Genomic DNA, 17,352 nt, shown 5'->3' on the forward strand with positions numbered 1-17,352 from the left:
ATGGCAGAGGCGGTGGTGGAGGACCACATGGGGACAGGGGCAGATGTGCCTGAATATGAGAGGCTAAGGGTCAGCCAGGGTCTGCGTGCGGGAGGCTCCCTAACAATCCCCGCTCCAAAAAAAAAAAACCAAAACCCCAACCCTGTTCCATACATCTTACTCACACCCAACAACTCTCCATGTTCACTCCCAGGCTTCTTCCCAGCAATTACTTCCCTCCTCTTCAGCTCCTCCATTACCCCTGACTTCCCCAAGCCTTTTCACTGCTTCTGAGGGGTGTGGGAAATATGTTTCTGTATTGTAGTTTAAATGAATTATTACTCAGAGTTCTGTATTAATATGCCTAGTAAGGAATCTATTTGTTAAAATTTCCTGAATCTTGTTTGTTAGATATCCTTGCTGACAGGAATTTTGAAATAAGTTACCAAAATAATTGAAACTGGTGTGATTACATTGTGTTTTGACAAAATATTCATAATTTTGCAGATTTTTTAAAAAAAAATCTTTTGATGCAGAATTTTTAATTTTTGGTGCAGAATTCCCTCATGAATAGAAAGTATACATTTGATGCAACTTCTTATTCACTTATTACTGCTGTGAGGAGTCTATTATGTTAGCACTGACAGCTAGTGTTATGGTCCATACAGTGATTAGAGTAACTGCCTTTTTGTATTATTTGAGAACATAACTTTTCCTTGTTAGCTGACAACTTGAGCCAGTGTCAAAGCTACTTACAATTAAAATACTGTGGTGTAATTTCACTTTGGGCTGAAAGGGAAACGGAAGTCAGACAAGTTACAAAAATAAAAGGAGCTATTTTAAAGACTTCGATATTTTCTCAAACTTCTACCAACTGAGAGTTTGGTGGAGTTTGGCTTCTTTAGGGGACCAGAGTTGCAGGATTTCATAACAGAAAATTTGACCTTGTAATAGAGCTCTTGTTGCTATTGGAACTATGGAGAGACTGTAGTCTCTTCATAATACTGCAGTTGGAGTAGATGAGTTTTGTCATGTTAACCTGTGGTTTTTTTTCTTTTTTTTTTTTTCTTAAGTTGATTTTGTTTGAAGTCAGGACAAACTTGCACTGGCTTCTAGGAGAGATGAATAATAATTCTTTTATCAGAATTCTTCCAAACATGACTGCCCTTTCCCTTTACAATGCTCTAAACCAGTTCTGTGGCCTTCTCAAGCTTTCTGCAAGCTTATAAAAAACATACACTATTGCAAGCTTTTGTACTGGTGACTCCTTTCACATAACAAGCCTCTGAGTGCGATTTCCCCCTCATAAATTAAAACACTTTTTTTGTATATTTAACACCATTCTAAATGCTGGAGGCAAAGCGGGGTTTGGGGTGGAGGCTGACAGCTTGTGGCTCCCCATATAATAATTTGTGAACTCCTGAGGGGTCCCCAACCCCCAGTTTGAGAACTCCTGCACTATTGCTTTCTTGTAGCATCAAGGGATTAGATGTTTGTTTAGAATTCTGCTTACACAATACCATTCCAAATTATCTTTGCAGTATGAGGGTGCAATAGGCTCTGCAGGTAGAAGCATCTAGCAAATGCTATATGTATCTGTTCAGGCTCTTTTTAAAAACAAAACACAACACATTGCCTTCAAAAGCCCAGACGCTCATTACAGGGACTCAGTAGCAAGTGGGCACTTCACATTAAAACTGAAACATACATAGCTCATTGGGGTGACATGGATAATCAGCTTAGCTAAGGGAGATGTCCATTCAGGCATTATTTCAGTATTATCTGAGTTCTTGACAGTATCCCTTACTGAAAGGATTCTAGATTACCTATGGATACATAAAAAGAAAAGGAGGACTTGAGTCACCTTAGAGACTAACAAATTTATTTGAGCATAAGCTTTTGTGAGCTACAGCTCACTTCATTTGTAGATCACGAAAGCTTATGCTCAAATAAACTTTAGTCTCTAAGGTGCCACAAGTCCTCCTTTTCTTTTTGCGGATACAGACTAACACAGCTGCTACTCTGAAACCTATAGATACATGAATTTCTTCACCTACTGCTGAAGACAGTAGCTGTCCAACAAAGCAAGAGAAGGATGCTGTATCCAGTAGAAACTGCAGGGGGAAGGTAGAATGAAACTACGTAAATGGAATTTTACTTCTGAGGGCATTCTGCACCAAAAAACTAAAAATTCTCCACACAATACTTTAAAATTCTGCAAGTTTTCTGCATGCTTTATTTGTCAATAAATAAATGCAGAGGCTCCAGAATGGCAGTAGGGAGCACAGGCCAGTGGCTGCATGAAGGTGGAAGATCACCCTGCAGCCCTCCCACCCCACACCCTCAGGACACAGACTCTGCAGTGGGGCTGCACCTGACCCTGACACAGAACAAGGTCTGGGCCTGCCCCAAGAACACCCTAGGGCCATGCCACTCTGCGCCAGGTGCACCAGGAGTGGGGCAGATAGGCTCAACCAGGCAGGATCCAAGTGTGGAAGGGGTCAGTGTGGGGGAAATCCAGGTGAGGGGATTCTGTGTGGGACAGTCTGGGTGCAGGCAGCTCAGTGGGCGGTCTAGGTATGGGGGGGATCTGGTTGCACAGAGGCTCGTGGGGTGGGGGGGGTTACAGGTGCAGAGGCAATGGGACTTTGCAGGGGCTTCCAGATAAAGGTTGTTGAGGCTCATTGTGGAGGTCTCAGCAGGTGGGGTCTTGGTGAGGTGGGGGTATGGGTGCAGCTAATTGGCGGTCAGCAGTGTGGCGGTCTGGATGTGGGGGCTCAGGGTGGTGCCAGGGTGGGGGCTCCAGATGCAGGGGTTGAGGTTCAGTGTGGTGGGGTTCAGGTATGGAGAGCTAGGGAGGTTCTGGATGTACTGGGTGAGGTGTGGCAGGGGTGTCTAGGTATGGGAAGTCTGGATGCACAGGGGTTGGGTGGATGGGAGAGCAGCTCCTCATAGAGTGACCCCTCCCCCACAGCTGAGGAGTGATGGGGACAGAAAGCAGGGGAGGATGCTGAGTTTCCTGCAGCTGGGGGAGGTTTCTAGGGTTGGGTCTGACACTCCTTGCGGGTGAAGAAAAAGTCCCATCCTCTCTAGCTGCTAGTCCCAGCTGATCCCAACTAGCAGCTGATCCCAACTCAGGGTAGGAGCCACTGGCTGGGGTGTCCCCAGCCCCATGGTGATTTACTTGTCCGCTAGCTGCTGTGGGTGCCTGAAAAATGGTACCTGTGCTGCTAGGTAGTGGTGCGTGTCTGCTCTTGTAGCTTCCCTTTGCTTTCCTGTCAGTCATTTTTTGGTGGGGAAGCAAAGAAATCTGCGCAGGACATGAATTTGCATATGTAGTGGTGCAGAATTCAGCCAGGACATTGGGGTTAACTTCTGCTCAACTTACAGAACTTTAAATACCACAAGATAAGCAATTGTTTGAAAGGCATACCAACATAGGTCTTTATGACTTTCCTGAGTTAAGCACCTTTTTCAGCATAGTCCTGGGAATGGAGTTTTGTTGAGTCTCAGAAATCAGCAATATTTTGGTCTTCCAAAGCTAGCGGCCTGTGTTGCTTTGTGTGTTCATTTCTTGATCACGATGTGGTGGGTTTTAAGTTCTCTGGCCCTTTATAAGAATTTTCTGGTGGTCCCCATTTTAAGCTGAACTTTGGCCTGGTGTCCTGTTAGTCAGCTTCTTCCTGTTAACTCAGTCTTCTGTGTGATGTTCCCATCCTATGGTGGCTTGAGATCTGTTTTAATTTCCTTGTAGCATATTTGATGTGGTTCCATTTCTTTTCCAGAAGAGAAGAAGAAACTAATACGAGAATTTGATGAGAAACAACAGGAGGCAAATGAAACGGTAAGGATGTGGCTGGAATTGTGACACTGGGGAGGAGAAACCCAAATGGGACATCAGCCATACACTTTTATTTCCCTTTCTCCTTAGAAATGACTTATTCAGGTCCTTGTGCTTCAATCGTGATGGGGTTAGTGCGGAGTGCACATCCTCTACTTTTTTAGATAAACATGGTTCCATTCTCCAAGACTCAAGCATGCAGTTTTCACTAGCACTAAACTCAAATGCCACCTCACAATTACCAAGCAAAGCAGCATGCAATCAGAATCCTTAGGATTCTTCATCTTGTAGGGGGAACTCCAAGAGATAAGTAGCGAATTCCTGCTTTACGCTCTCTTCTGTTGCAGTTCTGTGTCCTAGAATCATTTGAACATGGCAGTCTAATCCCCTCTTCTTCCTTGGTTTGTGCGATTGTCAACGTTATGGATGCTGAGCATTCTAATCCTGTTCTGCCAGAAACCTATAATGGGCAGAGCAGTAAAAATCAAGATGACTCTGTATTTTCACACTTACGGGTTTTGTGCTGGCTCATGGCACCCAACGGTAGAACCCTCTCCAAGTAGTGCTTGTTAGAACGTGTGTGTGCCCCTTTCTATGCCTGCCCTGAGCGTTTCTGAAGCCTAGCCCAGCGGTTCTCTTAATGTGTGTGTTTTTTGTTGTTGCTGGCCTTGGAGTGTGGTGAGGTGGAGTGGTCTCCCTCCAACTTGAGTGAGGGACCACTATCCTCCCCCTGGACCCACTTCACCAGAAGTAACGGGACAGGGCAGGAAGTATAAAGGGAGGGCCCTGCTCAGTTTGGGCTGCATCAGGGAAGGAGGTATACATCTCTCCTAGGGAGCAGAGCCTTCTGTGGGACCGTGGATCAGCAGCTGAGCAGACCAGCGCTGTACTGCCTGAAGAGACAGAGGACCCTGAGGAGTGGCTGAAGTCGGAAAGTGTGTCAGGCACAACTGTTTGATTTGCAGGCGGATGTGGTGGAATCCGGTCCAAGGGTTGTCCAGATATCAAACCTTTATCAGATGAGACATTACCTGTCTGTTCATAAGAAAGATGATTGAAGTATTCCTGTGGTGGAACCCAGGACTGCCAGTCCCTCCAGTAGCTGGGATCTGGAAACATACCCATAAGAGAAGCAAACGAGTGAGGAAACCCAGGCTGAGAAGGAATGAATAAACCAAGCCTCTTAATTCTTCTAGGTTTCAGAGTAGCAGCTGTGTTAGTCTGTATCCGTAAAAAGAAAAGGAGTACTTGTGGCACCTTAGAGACTAATAAATTTGTTGGAGCATAAGCTTTCGTGAGCTACAGCTCACTTTATCGGATGCATACAATGGAAAATACAGTGGGTAGATTTTATATACACAGAGAACATGAAACAATGGGTGTTAACCATTCAGACTGTAACAAGAATGACCAGGAAAGGTGACCTATTGCCAGCAGGAGAGCGGGGCGGTGGGAACCTTTTGTCGTGATGATCAAGGTGGGCCATTTCCAGACTTTACAAGAACAGTAGGAGGGGAAATAAACAAGGGGAAACATGTGTTGGAAATATTCCTCTCTGAACAACATATTAACCCACAGAGACCTTCTTACCAACCCTACAAAAAGGAGGATTCTGGGTGGACTCACCAACAGACTGGTCTTCTACATAGATTGTTTCCGCTGACGTGCACGGGCTGAAATTGTGGAAAAGCAACATCACTTGCCCCATAACCTCAACCGTGCAGAATACAATGCCATCCACAGCCTCGGAAACAACTCTGACATCATAATCAAAAAGGATGACAAAGGAGGTGGTGTCGTCATGAATAGGTCTGAATATGAACAAGAGGCTGCTAGACAGCTCTCCAACACCACTTTCTACAAGCCATTGCCCTCTGATCCCACTGAGGGTTACCAAAAGAAACTACACCATCTGCTCAAGAAACTCCCTGAAAAAGTACAAGAACAAATCCACGCAGACACACCTCTAGAACCCTGACCAGGGGTATTCTATCTGCTACCCAAGATCCATAAACCTGGAAATCCTGGACGCCCAATCATCCTAGGCATTGGCACCCTGACAGCAGGATTGTCTGGCTATGTAGACTCCCTACTCAGGCCCTACACTACCAGCGCTCCCAGCTATCTTCGAGACACCACTGACTTCCTGAGGAAACTACAATCCATCGGTGATCTTCCTGAAAACACCATCCTAGCCACTGTGGATGTAGAAGCCCTTTACACCAACATTCCACACAAAGATGGACTACAAGCCGTCAGGAACAGTATCCCCGATAATGTCACGGCAAACCTGGTGGCTGAACTCTGAGATGCATAAGCTTTTGTGAGCTACAGCTTACTTCTCTAATAAATTTGTTAGACTCTAAGGTGCCACAAGTACTCCTTTTAATTAAAATAATAGAAATATCAGGGTTGGAAGGGACCTCAGGAGGTCATCTAGTCCAACCCCCTGCTCAAAAGCAGGACCAATCTCCAATTAAATCATCCCAGCCAGGGCTTTGTCAAGCCTGACCTTAAAAACTTCTAAGGAAGGAGATTCCACCACCTCCCTAGGCAACGCATTCCAGTGTTTCACCACCCTCCTAGTGAAAAAGTTTTTCCGAATATCCAACCTAAACCTACCTCACTGCAACTTGAGACCATTACTCCTTGTCCTGTCCTCTTCTACCACTGAGAATAGTCTAGAACCATCCTCTCTGGAACCACCTCTCAGGTAGTTGAAAGTAGCTATCAAATCCCCCCTCATTCTTCTCTTCTGCAGGCTAAACAATTCCAGTTCCCTCAGCCTCTCCTCATAACTCATGTGTTCCAGACCCCTAATCATTTTTGTTGCCCTTCGCTGGACTCTCTCCAATTTATCCACATCCTTCTTGTAGTGTGGGGCCCAAAACTGGACACAGTACTCCAGATGAGGCCTCACCAATGTCGAATAGAGGGGGACGATCACGTCCCTTGATCTGCTCGCTATGCCCCTACTTATACATCCCAAAATGCCATTGGCCTTCTTGGCAACAAGGGCACACTGCTGACTCATATCCAGCTTCTCGTCCACTGTCACCCCTAGGTCCTTTTCTGCAGAACTGCTGCCTAGCCATTCGGTCCCTAGTCTGTAGCTGTGCATTGGGTTCTTCCGTCCTAAGTGCAGGACCCTGCACTTATCCTTATTGAAGCTCATCAGATTTCTTTTAGCCCAATCCTCCAATTTGTCTAGGTCCCTCTGTATCCTATCCCTGCCCTCCAGCGTATCTATCACTCCTCCCAGTTTAGTATCATCCACAAATTTGCTGAGGGTGCAATCCACACCATTCTCCAGATCATTTATGAAGATATTGAACAAAACTGGCCCCAGGACTGACCCCCGGGGCACTCCACTTGACACCGGCTGCCAACTAGACATGGAGCCATTGATCACTACCCATTGAGCCCGACAATCTAGCCAACTTTCTACATTCATCCAGCCCGTACTTCTTTAACTTGCTGATAAGAATACTGTGGGAGACCGTGTCAAAAACTTTGCTAAAGTCAAGAAACAATACATCCACTGCTTTCCCTTCATCCACAGAACCAGTAATCTCATCATAGAAGGCAATTAGATTAGTCAGGCATGACCTTCCCTTGGTGAATCCATGCTGACTGTTCCTGATCACTTTCCTCTCATGTAAGTGCTTCAGGATTGATTCTTTGAGGACCTGCTCCATGATTTTTCCGGGGACTGAAGTGAGGCTGACTGGCCTGTAGTTCCCAGGATCCTCCTCCTTCTCTTTTTTAAAAGATGGGCACTACATTAGCCTTTTTCCAATCTTCCAGGACTTCCCCCGATCGCCATGAGTTTTCAAAGATAATGGCCAATGGCTCTGCAATCACAGCCGCCAGTTCCTTTAGCACTCTCGGATGCAACTCGTCCGGCCCCATGGACTTGTGCATGTCCAGCTTTTCTAAATAGTCCCTAACCACCTCTTTCTCCACAGAGGGCTGGCCATCTATTCCCCATATTGTGATGCCCAGCGCAGCAGTCTGGGAGCTGACCTTGTTAGTGAAGACAGAGGCAAAAAAAGCATTGAGTACATTAGCTTTTTCCACATCCTCTGTCACTAGGTTGCCTCCCTCATTCATTAAGGGGCCCACACTTTCCTTGGCTTTCTTCTTGTTGCCAACATACCTGAAGAAACCTCTCTTGTTACTCTTAACATCTCTCGCTAGCTGCAGCTCCAGATGCGATTTGGCCCTCCTGATTTCATTCCTACATGCCCAAGCAATATATTGGTCATACTCTTCCCTGGTCATATGTCCAACCTTCCACTTCTTGTAAGCTTCTTTTTTATGTTTAAGATCCGCTAGGATTTCACCATTAAGCCAAGCTGGTCGCCTGCCATATTTACTATTCTTTCAACACATCGGGATGGTTTGTCCCTGTAACCTCAACAGGGATTCCTTGAAATACAGCCAGCTCTCCTGGACTCCTTTCCCCTTTATGTTAGTCCCCCAGGGGATCCTATCCATCCGTTCCCTGAGGGAGTCAGTCTGCTTTCCTGAAGTCCGGGGTCCGTATCCTGCTGCTTACCTTTCTTCCCTGTGTCAGGATCCTGAACTCAACCAACTCATGGTCACTGCCTCCCAGATTCCCATCCACTTTTGCTTCCCCTACTAATTCTTCCTGGTTTGTGAGCAGCAGGTCAAGAAAAGCCGCCCCCCCCCCCCCCAGTTGGCTCCTCTAGCACTTGCACCAGGAAATTGTCCCCTACGCTTTCCAAAAACTTCCTGGATTGTCTATGCACCGCTGTATTGCTCTCCCAGCAGATATCAGGAAAATTAGTCACCCATGAGAACCAGGGCGTGCGATCTAGTAGCTTCCGCGAGCTGCCGGAAGAAAGCCTCATCCCCCGGTCTGGTGGTCTATAGCAGACTCCCACCATTATGTCACTCTTGTTGCTCACACTTCTAAACTTAATCCAGAGACACTCAGGTTTTTCTGCAGTTTCGTACCGGAGCTCTGAGCAGTCATACTGCTCCCTTACATACAGTGCTACTCCCCCACGTTTTCTGCCCTGCCTGTCCTTCCTGAACAGTTTATAATCATCCATGACAGTACTCCAGTCATGTGAGTTATCCCACCAAGTCTCTGTTATTCCAATCACGTCATAATTCCTTGACATCACCAGGACCTCCAGTTCTCCCTGCTTGTTTCCAAGGCTTTGTGCAATTCTACTCTCTCTAAATGAGAATCAGACCTCGGATCCGCTATGGACCTTTTAGGAGACAACAATGGACCTAGAGGATGGTGAGGAATAAAAGATGAGAAAAATCTGTTTGGAGACCCAGTAGAACTCTTAGGAGGAGGTATGGATTGATTTGAAGAGACACTAATAATCTCTCTCCTTTTCTTTAAATGAGAAGAGGAATCTGACTGCAGAACTTGTAAAGCCTATTTGCCAATATCCATAACTTGGATTTTGTGGAATGCTCCAAATGGGGAAGATGCACATCAGCCACCACAAAAAAAAAAAATTGTCTTTGGATCCAAGGGCAGTCCTGGAACAGGAGCAGAGGCAGGAGCCAGTCCCACCAATGTGGAGAGTACTTGATCCAGAGAAATACTCAGATCCTCTCCCCCCACCCCGGCCACCTCTGATCTTCAAAGTCCAAACTGGAGTCGACTTTGGCTTCTGTGGTTCCAACCCTTAAACCTATGTCAGACTTGGACTGCTCCAGTAGGTGTGATGCATGGGATCTGGCACCACTAAGAATGGCTGTCTTCTCCCTTGTCTTCCTTTTTGGAACTAATATAGCCGTAGCTGCTGATGTGGCTCTAGGTTCCTTGGAAGGCAGCTGACCTCTTCCCACCAAGAGTGCCTTCAAAGTCTTGATGGCTTTAATAAATCCGGAGCTGATCCCAACCTCCTGGAACCTGTACACAGTTTAGGGTTGCTGGAGGAGCTGAACCTGGTTTGTTAGATTTCTGATCTGGAACCAGAAGGTTTACCAGCAAAAGCTGTAGTCTATTCTGCCTCATTTTATGCACTCTGGGCATGAAAGCCTGGCAAATAGAATATCCAGGAGGAGAGCAGCCTTCCCCCCCACAGACCCTTCAGATACCTAATATGGTCATCCACCTGTGACCCAAGAACATCTTAGTGTCAGCTAAAAGAGGGATGCACAGGGGTTACAGAAGTCTCCGAATTCTGGTATGTAGATTTTAGTTCACCAAAGTGCCTTGTGTGAGGTTTCAAATGAAAGCCAGTGTCACTAGTCATCAGTGTCACTGAAATGTATGTGCATGTACTGTGCAAGGAGTTATGTATCTGTTCCAGAAAGTTATGTTCTTAAGCATGTAAAGTAAAAGCAGGTCACCAAAAGGTGACCTGCCTTAGACTTTCTCCCAGATGGGAGTCAAGATACATGTATGTCTTTCAGGATGTAAATTAAGCTTTGTGAACTAATACAAAGGATGACCATTTACATCGGAAGTCAGATCTTAACAAAGAGATGTGAAGTAAACAGGAAAGGACTGCACAGACATAAACAAGCTACAGGGAATTATCCTGTCTGTGGGGAAAGATAACGAACTTTGGATATAGTTCTAGAAGGCAAAGAAAACTCTTGGATATCCTGCACCTAGGACTAAGTAAATGGATGACTTGTCTGCATTCGTGAAAGTGGGGTCTCGGCCAGCCTTGGTTGAAAATACCGTAGAGGATTTTGGTTGAAATAAACTTCTTTATACAGGAGGTTAACCTGTTAGTTAAGTTTAGTCTCTAGAAAGCATGTTATGATTGTGTTTTGTATGGAAACATTTGTTTCCAATATTCTTTCTTACTATTACTTGAATCTTTGATAACATCACAGCACTTAGGTATGTTTAATTAAAACAAGAATAAGGTTGTTAAGTGAGGTGCTTGTCCTGGGTTGAAACTTACAAGCTGATGTGTACTGTTTGGTAACAGAACCTGGTAACTGAGTGTGCAGTGCGGAAGGGGCAGGGAGTGCTCTAAGAACTTGTGGGAGTTGGGGTGGGTTGGTATATACCCATTACTACCTACAGAGAGAGAGCAAAGACTGTGGAGACCTGGAAGGTAGTGCTTGTACTGCCAGAGCTCTTGATTTCAGGGAGCTGATCCACGGCAAACACAGACAAGACTGCTTTGCTCTAAGGCAGTGTTTCTCAAATGTGGCCATGTGTTCACATGCTGCCACCAGGGGTTTTTCCTGCAGTCATGACTGCCTCCTGGGCAGAGATAGGGGAGGGGACAAAGCAATGGGGCTAAGTGGGTGGGCTTAACCCCCCCCTTCAGCCTTGGGGCTCTAGCAACAGGCTTGGTACTTCAGTCCCTTGCCCCCAGCTTCAGCTGTGGGGCCACAGGCTCTTGGCTCCTGCCCCCTGGGGTGGCGGGGCTCCAGTCTTCAGCCCCTCTCCCGCCCGCTCCAGGTCTGGGCTTCAGCTGGACCGGTCTGACTAGACACCATGGTCGAGGCGAGGAGCAGGGTGAGCCTGGGGTGCGATACTGCTGAAGAGATCTTGGGCAATGGGGGGAGGGAGGCAGAAGCAGTGGGTCCCAGAGGGGGTGATGGGGAGTCAGGGGTTAGGTGGGGGCTGGGGAAGGTGACAGGGGCTAGAGGCGATGGGGGAGGCAACAGGGGTCAGGTGCACCAAAATACAACTGTACATTTTTATTATTGAGTCTACAAAAAAAAAAAAACCCAAAAAACATAAATGACAATGATTCGGAAATGTGCATGTGTGCATATTTATTTGTTTTTCCTAAAGTTAAGTATTTTAGGAAAATTTGTCAGAATGGCCCCAAGCAAGAGTTGGTGGCCTCAGGTTGTGGTCACCAAAAGTTTTGTTGTGAAAACCCCAGCTCTAAGGGGAGGTAGTAGTGAGGTGCCTTACAAGCCTGGGTACTCCAGGGAGTATCACACCATCTCCAGGAAGACAGCTGGGCACAAAGCACACCTCTTAAACCTTGGCTTTTTCTTTTTCTTTGGTTCAGCTATTACAGGGAACTGAATCTCACCAACTATACTAAGCTATCAACATTTATTACTATACTAAAAACTACACTTAATTCTTGATGTAGTTATCTGGCCGTGGATCCAAGATGGATTGGAGTGGTTCACTTTTGTCTGGCACAATAGTTGGAAGGAACTGAAGTAGTAGAGGGTGCTGTGCTCCTTATATAGCCTCGCCCTCAGAACATTTGGCTATGCTCGGGGAGGGGTAGAAGAGGGTGCATGTGCGCTCTAATGGGTACTGCTTGGAGGAGATTCTATCATTAGGTAGCACCAGGTGGCGCAATACCCGTAAGTGTGAATATGAGAACCCTGCAAAGAAGAACATTGCGATGCAGGATTATTGGGGCAACAGAAGATGTAAAGCAACACAAAAATGTCCTTTTTTTTTTTTTTTAAAGCTGTAACAATAAAGGCTTAAAATTTCTTCTGCTCCATAATTATGTAATGGTTACCTTTTAAAAACTTTATTTCTTTGAGAATTCATGTATGTCCCAGAACTCTTCCGTGGTTCTTCTCATGGGAACACATACATGTTTTAAACTCCACTTACTGCACCATCTAGTTTTGCTGACATGGTGGTCAATTACACAGGTACAATAGCTTGCTGTACTAGATATATGGATTGCGTATTTCATTTACATTAGCTTTAATGTCCATTGTCCATCACAGGACAATCCAGATGTTTTTTTTTTTTGACCCTGTAAATTTTGTGGTGATGTATCATTTGGGCTTTTGTAGTTTTTAAGAATCACGTTTGTTGAATCTCTGAAACATGACACAATAGATTTGAAAATCAAGCTACTAGAGTAAGTGGTGGCTTCGTCATCTCTTGATATCTTCATATCAAGACTGGAGGATTTTCTGGACAATATGCTTTAGCCAGTGTAAGAGACTGCGGAAGACTTTTATGGCCTAGCTAGGGAACTTCCGCTTTCTCGAGGCCACCCAGTCACTGTAGGACATGGGGAACCAACTTCAACCGGTTTTAGGCCGGTTTTGTCTGCCTTGAATGGCCTGTTGCCAGGTAGCAGAAAGCCCCTTTAGGGAAGTACCTAATTATATATTAATGAGCTGTTTCTGTGTACTGCTTATTATGGCTCGCTGGTTGCCCCTTCGTCGGATTCCGTCCCAGGCAAAGCTCCAGTGTGCTGGGTTCTCCGCCTCCGTGACAGCAAAGCTTGGAGTCCCCTTTGCGGGTGTGTCACTAACCTTCAATAAAGCCAATAACTCGCTGCTTAGCTGCGTGTGGGTCTCATTTTCTCAGAGTACCTCTGTCGGCCTGCAGTGCTTCGAACACCTTGGCCCGGAACAGCCAGACACAAGTTATTGGGCTCAATATGGGGTAACTGGGTGAAATGGCATGCAATAGACATGAGGTCAGACGAGATGATCTAATGGTCCTTTCTGGCCTTAAACTATGAATCTGTAGTAATTGCCATTCTTTCCTGATCCATCAAAGGATTATTGGTGTAGAGATCCATACATCTGCATGCTCCCACTTCTCTTAAAATAGAGCTGGACTTTTTTTTTTAATGAAGCATTTCATTTGACCAGAAATGAAATTTTTGTTGACTTTTTTTGATTTGACCAACATTCCTGAATTTGTGGTTGAACCCTCCATGTGGGGCGCCCCCCCCCTTTTTAAAACTTTTCGGAACTGCCAGCAAACTGAAAAATCAGTTATTCACCCAGCTTTAGTCACATGTCCTATTTAGAGATGTACTGAACTGCTCAGTGTTCAGATCTGGAAGTTTGGTTGATGGCCTGTCCACTTGTGCAGATATGATTGGAAAGTTGACACCAACCTAAAACTGTTTAAAGAATGTGAAAAAGGACAAAGTACAACTATCAAAATGTTATATAGAAAATCAATTTTATAATTTTGGCTTTAGTCTCTTTCACTGAAGCATTCCCCAATTCATGTCTTGTACCAGAGTCCACATGTATACCAGTGTCTTAGTATTCTCTTGTTCTTATTGGGATGGTGAGTAACTATACAAATCATATTATGGAAGGTACTGATGACATGATACTGACAAGTATGACTTGTTCAATATTTTCACTTCAAGAAATGAAATCGTAAACTTGAAATCTTAATTCAGAGAACGCTCTCTATGATACTGTTGGGACTTACCTTGTTAACTTTTGGACTCTTTTTTGAGGGAAGACTGTTTAACACCATATGAACCCTGTGCTGTGGATTGGACAAAATGAAGCCTGTGGAATCATGTAATCTTGTTGTCCCATACGTTTATGTGAAGGTGTGACTTGTGGAGACTTCTGGCCTGGTATGCAGTACTTCATCTTGAGCCAAGCAGCTGCTGGGACCTGTAGACCTGTGCTATGCCTCTGTAATAGATGAGGGCAGCTACAATGTCCTCCCTCACAAAATAGGTTCATTCCTTTGACTCCTGTCAAGTTGAGAGTACATCTTTGGGTTGGGCATAGTTTGAATACCCCCTCTATATTAGTAGAATGAATGTGGTAATTTTTATAACTTTTTCTCTTCAAAGCTGCGGGAGATGGAAGAAGAACTGAAATATGCCCCAGGGTCCTTCCGCAACCAAATGATGAACAGAATCCGGACCTACAAGAGAGACCTTGCCATGTTCCAGAGAGAGATTAAAAGCACAGATTTGGGGTTGGGTCTTGGAAGTCGGGGGGACACAAAATACGGAATCTATTCCATGGAAAATGAGCAGAGTGTGAGTGTCAAATAAATATTAACTATATTTTAAAACTCTTGATTGTGATACAAAGTGAATTCAGTTGTAGCTAGCTCTGCTAGTTAATGTTTCTGTCTTGCCCTCCTTAGTTTCTGAGCTCATGTAACTTGGCTGTAAACCTACTCTGCATAATAGGGAGTATTTCTCATGAGAGGAAAATTGTACCTGGAGCTCTTTTAAAAAAACATGTGTCAACTTGGTAAGAATGAAAGAATAAACTCAAAATAAACTTGCTTTTTAAGAGATGCTCAAATAGCATTTGGCTCAATCTATTTTTAAAAACCTAAAAATAGATTTTCATTAAACCTACTTAAATACTTTATTTAAACATTCCTTACAGCACAGAAAACACAAATGTAGTAGTGCAGGAAAAAAATTAAACGACCAATTTCATTTCACTGTCAAAGGTGAGTGAAGTAGATATATTTAAATGCACCGTGTAGCATCAATGGTAAAGCTATCTTTAAAATTCAGTTAAATAATTCAGGTACATGTAAGAAGCCATCTATTTAAGTAGCATATTGATCTGGCCACTCAAAACTTTTAAGTACCAGATTTTAGTTTTGTTTTATTGTACTGTAGACAGTTAACTCAAAGTATGAGTGAACTGTAGAGACTGAAATCACCTCCAGTCTTAAAGCTCTGAGGCACATTGATCTGTGTGGGAAGTTTGTGGTGCTGTCCATCCTGCACCTGTCCTGTGGCTGGATTATTTTAGTCTTCGGTATACCTTTCACCAGATCTAAAACTACAGAAGCCAGAAAACTTTGAAGACTGAGGTGCTATCCTTGATTTGTCTGGATATTGCAGCATGAGGCATTTATTGCCTCCCTTACAAATAGCTTAGTACAGGATGGTAGATTAAAGACTTTTTCAAAATTTAGGAAAATGTTCTATTCTGAGGGCCAGTTCTGATCCAAGGTCAGTGAGCCTCTCTCATCCTGACAGGTTTCAGAGTGGCAGCCGTGTTAGTCTGTGTCCGCAAAAAGAAAAGGAGGACTTGTGGTACCTTAGAGACTAACAAATTTATTTGAGCATAAGCTTTCATGAGCTACAGCTCACTTCATTGGATGCATTCAGTGGAAAATACAGTGGGGAGATTTATATACACAGAGAACATGAAACAATGGATGTTTCCATACACACTGTAAGGAGAGTGATCACTTAAGGTGAGCTATTACCAGCAGGAGAGCGGGGCGGGGGGAACCTTTTGTAGTGATGATCAAGGTGGGCCATTTCCAGCAGTTGACAAGAACCTCTGAGGAACAGTGGGGGTGGGGGGATAAACATGGGGAAGTAGTTTTACTTTGTGTAATGACACATCCACTCCCAGTCTTTATTCAAGCCTAAGTTAATTGTATCCAGTTTGCAAATTAATTCCAATTCAGCAGTCTCTCGTTGGAGTCTGTATTTGAAGTTTTTTTGTTGAAGAATTGCAACTTTTAGGTCTGTAATCGAGTGACCAAAGAGATTGAAGTGTTCTCCGACTGGTTTTTGAATGTTATAATTCTTGACGTCTGCTTGTGTCCATTTATTCTTTTACGTAGAGACTGTCCAGTTTGGCCAATGTACATGGTAGGGGGCATTGCTGGCACATGATGGCATATATCAATTGGTAGATGTACAGGTGAACGAGCCTCTGATAGTGTGGCTGATGTGATTAGGCCCTATGATGGTGTCCCCTGAATACATATGTGGACAGAGTTGGCAACAGGCTTTGTTGCAAGGATAGGTTCCTGGGTTAGTGGTTCTGTTGTGTGGTTATTTGCTTCAGGTTGAGGGGCTGTCTGTAAGCAAGGACTGGCCTGTCTCCCAAGATCTGTGAGAGTGATGGGTCATCCTTCAGGATAGGTTGTAGATCCTTGATGATGCGCTGGAGAGGTTTTAGTTGGGGGCTGAAGGTGATGGCTAGTGGCGTTCTGTTATTTTCTTTGTTGGGCCTGTCCTGTAGTAGGTGACTTCTGGGTACTCTTCTGGCTCTGTCATGCTGTTTCTTCACTTCAGCAGATGGGTATTGTAGTTCTTGTAGGTGTTTGTCTCTGTCTGAGGGGTTGGAGTAAATGCGGTTGTATCGTCTAAGCCAAGTTCTACAATGGATCGTGTGGTGTGCTCTGGATGAAAGCTGGAGGCATGTAGGTAGGCATAGTGGTCAGTAGGTTTCCGGTATAGGGGGGTGGTTATGTGACCATCGCTTATTAGCACTGTAGTGTCCAGGAAGTGGATCTCTTTTGTGGACTGGTCCAGGCTGAGGTTGATGGTGAAATGAAAATTGTTGAAATCCTGGTGGAATTCCTCAAGGGCTTCTTTTCCATGGGTCCAGATGATGATGTCATCAATATAGTGCAAGTAGAGTAGGGGCATTATGGGACGAGAGCTGAGGAAGCGTTTTTCTAAGTCAGCCATAAAAATGTTGGCATACTGTGGGGCCATGCGGTTACCCATAGCAGTGCTGCTGATTTGAAGGTATACATCTCATCCTGTGACTTGGGCTACTTATTTGCACGAAAAGAGGATCTTGATGGCCTAGGCATTCCATCTGCTGCTGCTGCTTCTCATATAATCCTCTGATTGTGTGACCTCAAAAAAAATCTCCACAGCAACCAATTGTGAATGCTGTAGATAAAGGAATGACTTAAGGTAGGGATAAAAGGAGCAGATAAAAACAAAGATCCTATTTTTAAGTAAGTATCCCCTAATGGTAGAGGGAAGTGAGATTAAAGGAAGGAAAATGTGACACATTTATTTCTAACCAGAATGTTTTAAAACCTTTCCCATGTAGCATCTGTAGCCCTAAGA

At 44.6% G+C, this 17,352-nt stretch overlaps 1 protein-coding gene across 1 annotated transcript in view; it reads left to right on the plus strand.

Moving 5' to 3' along the window:
- Positions 1–17,352, plus strand: part of VTI1B (vesicle transport through interaction with t-SNAREs 1B) — a 29,090-nt gene that overhangs the window by 4,188 nt on the left and 7,550 nt on the right. Inside the window, exons 2-3 of the mRNA XM_073348411.1 lie at positions 3,765–3,823; positions 14,344–14,535. Coding sequence (XP_073204512.1) covers positions 3,765–3,823; positions 14,344–14,535 — 251 coding nt within the window. The remainder of the gene's footprint in view (positions 1–3,764; positions 3,824–14,343; positions 14,536–17,352) is intronic.

This window comes from Lepidochelys kempii, chromosome 6 (assembly GCF_965140265.1).
Source record: "Lepidochelys kempii isolate rLepKem1 chromosome 6, rLepKem1.hap2, whole genome shotgun sequence".
In the NCBI taxonomy this organism is placed as follows: Eukaryota; Metazoa; Chordata; order Testudines; family Cheloniidae; genus Lepidochelys; species Lepidochelys kempii.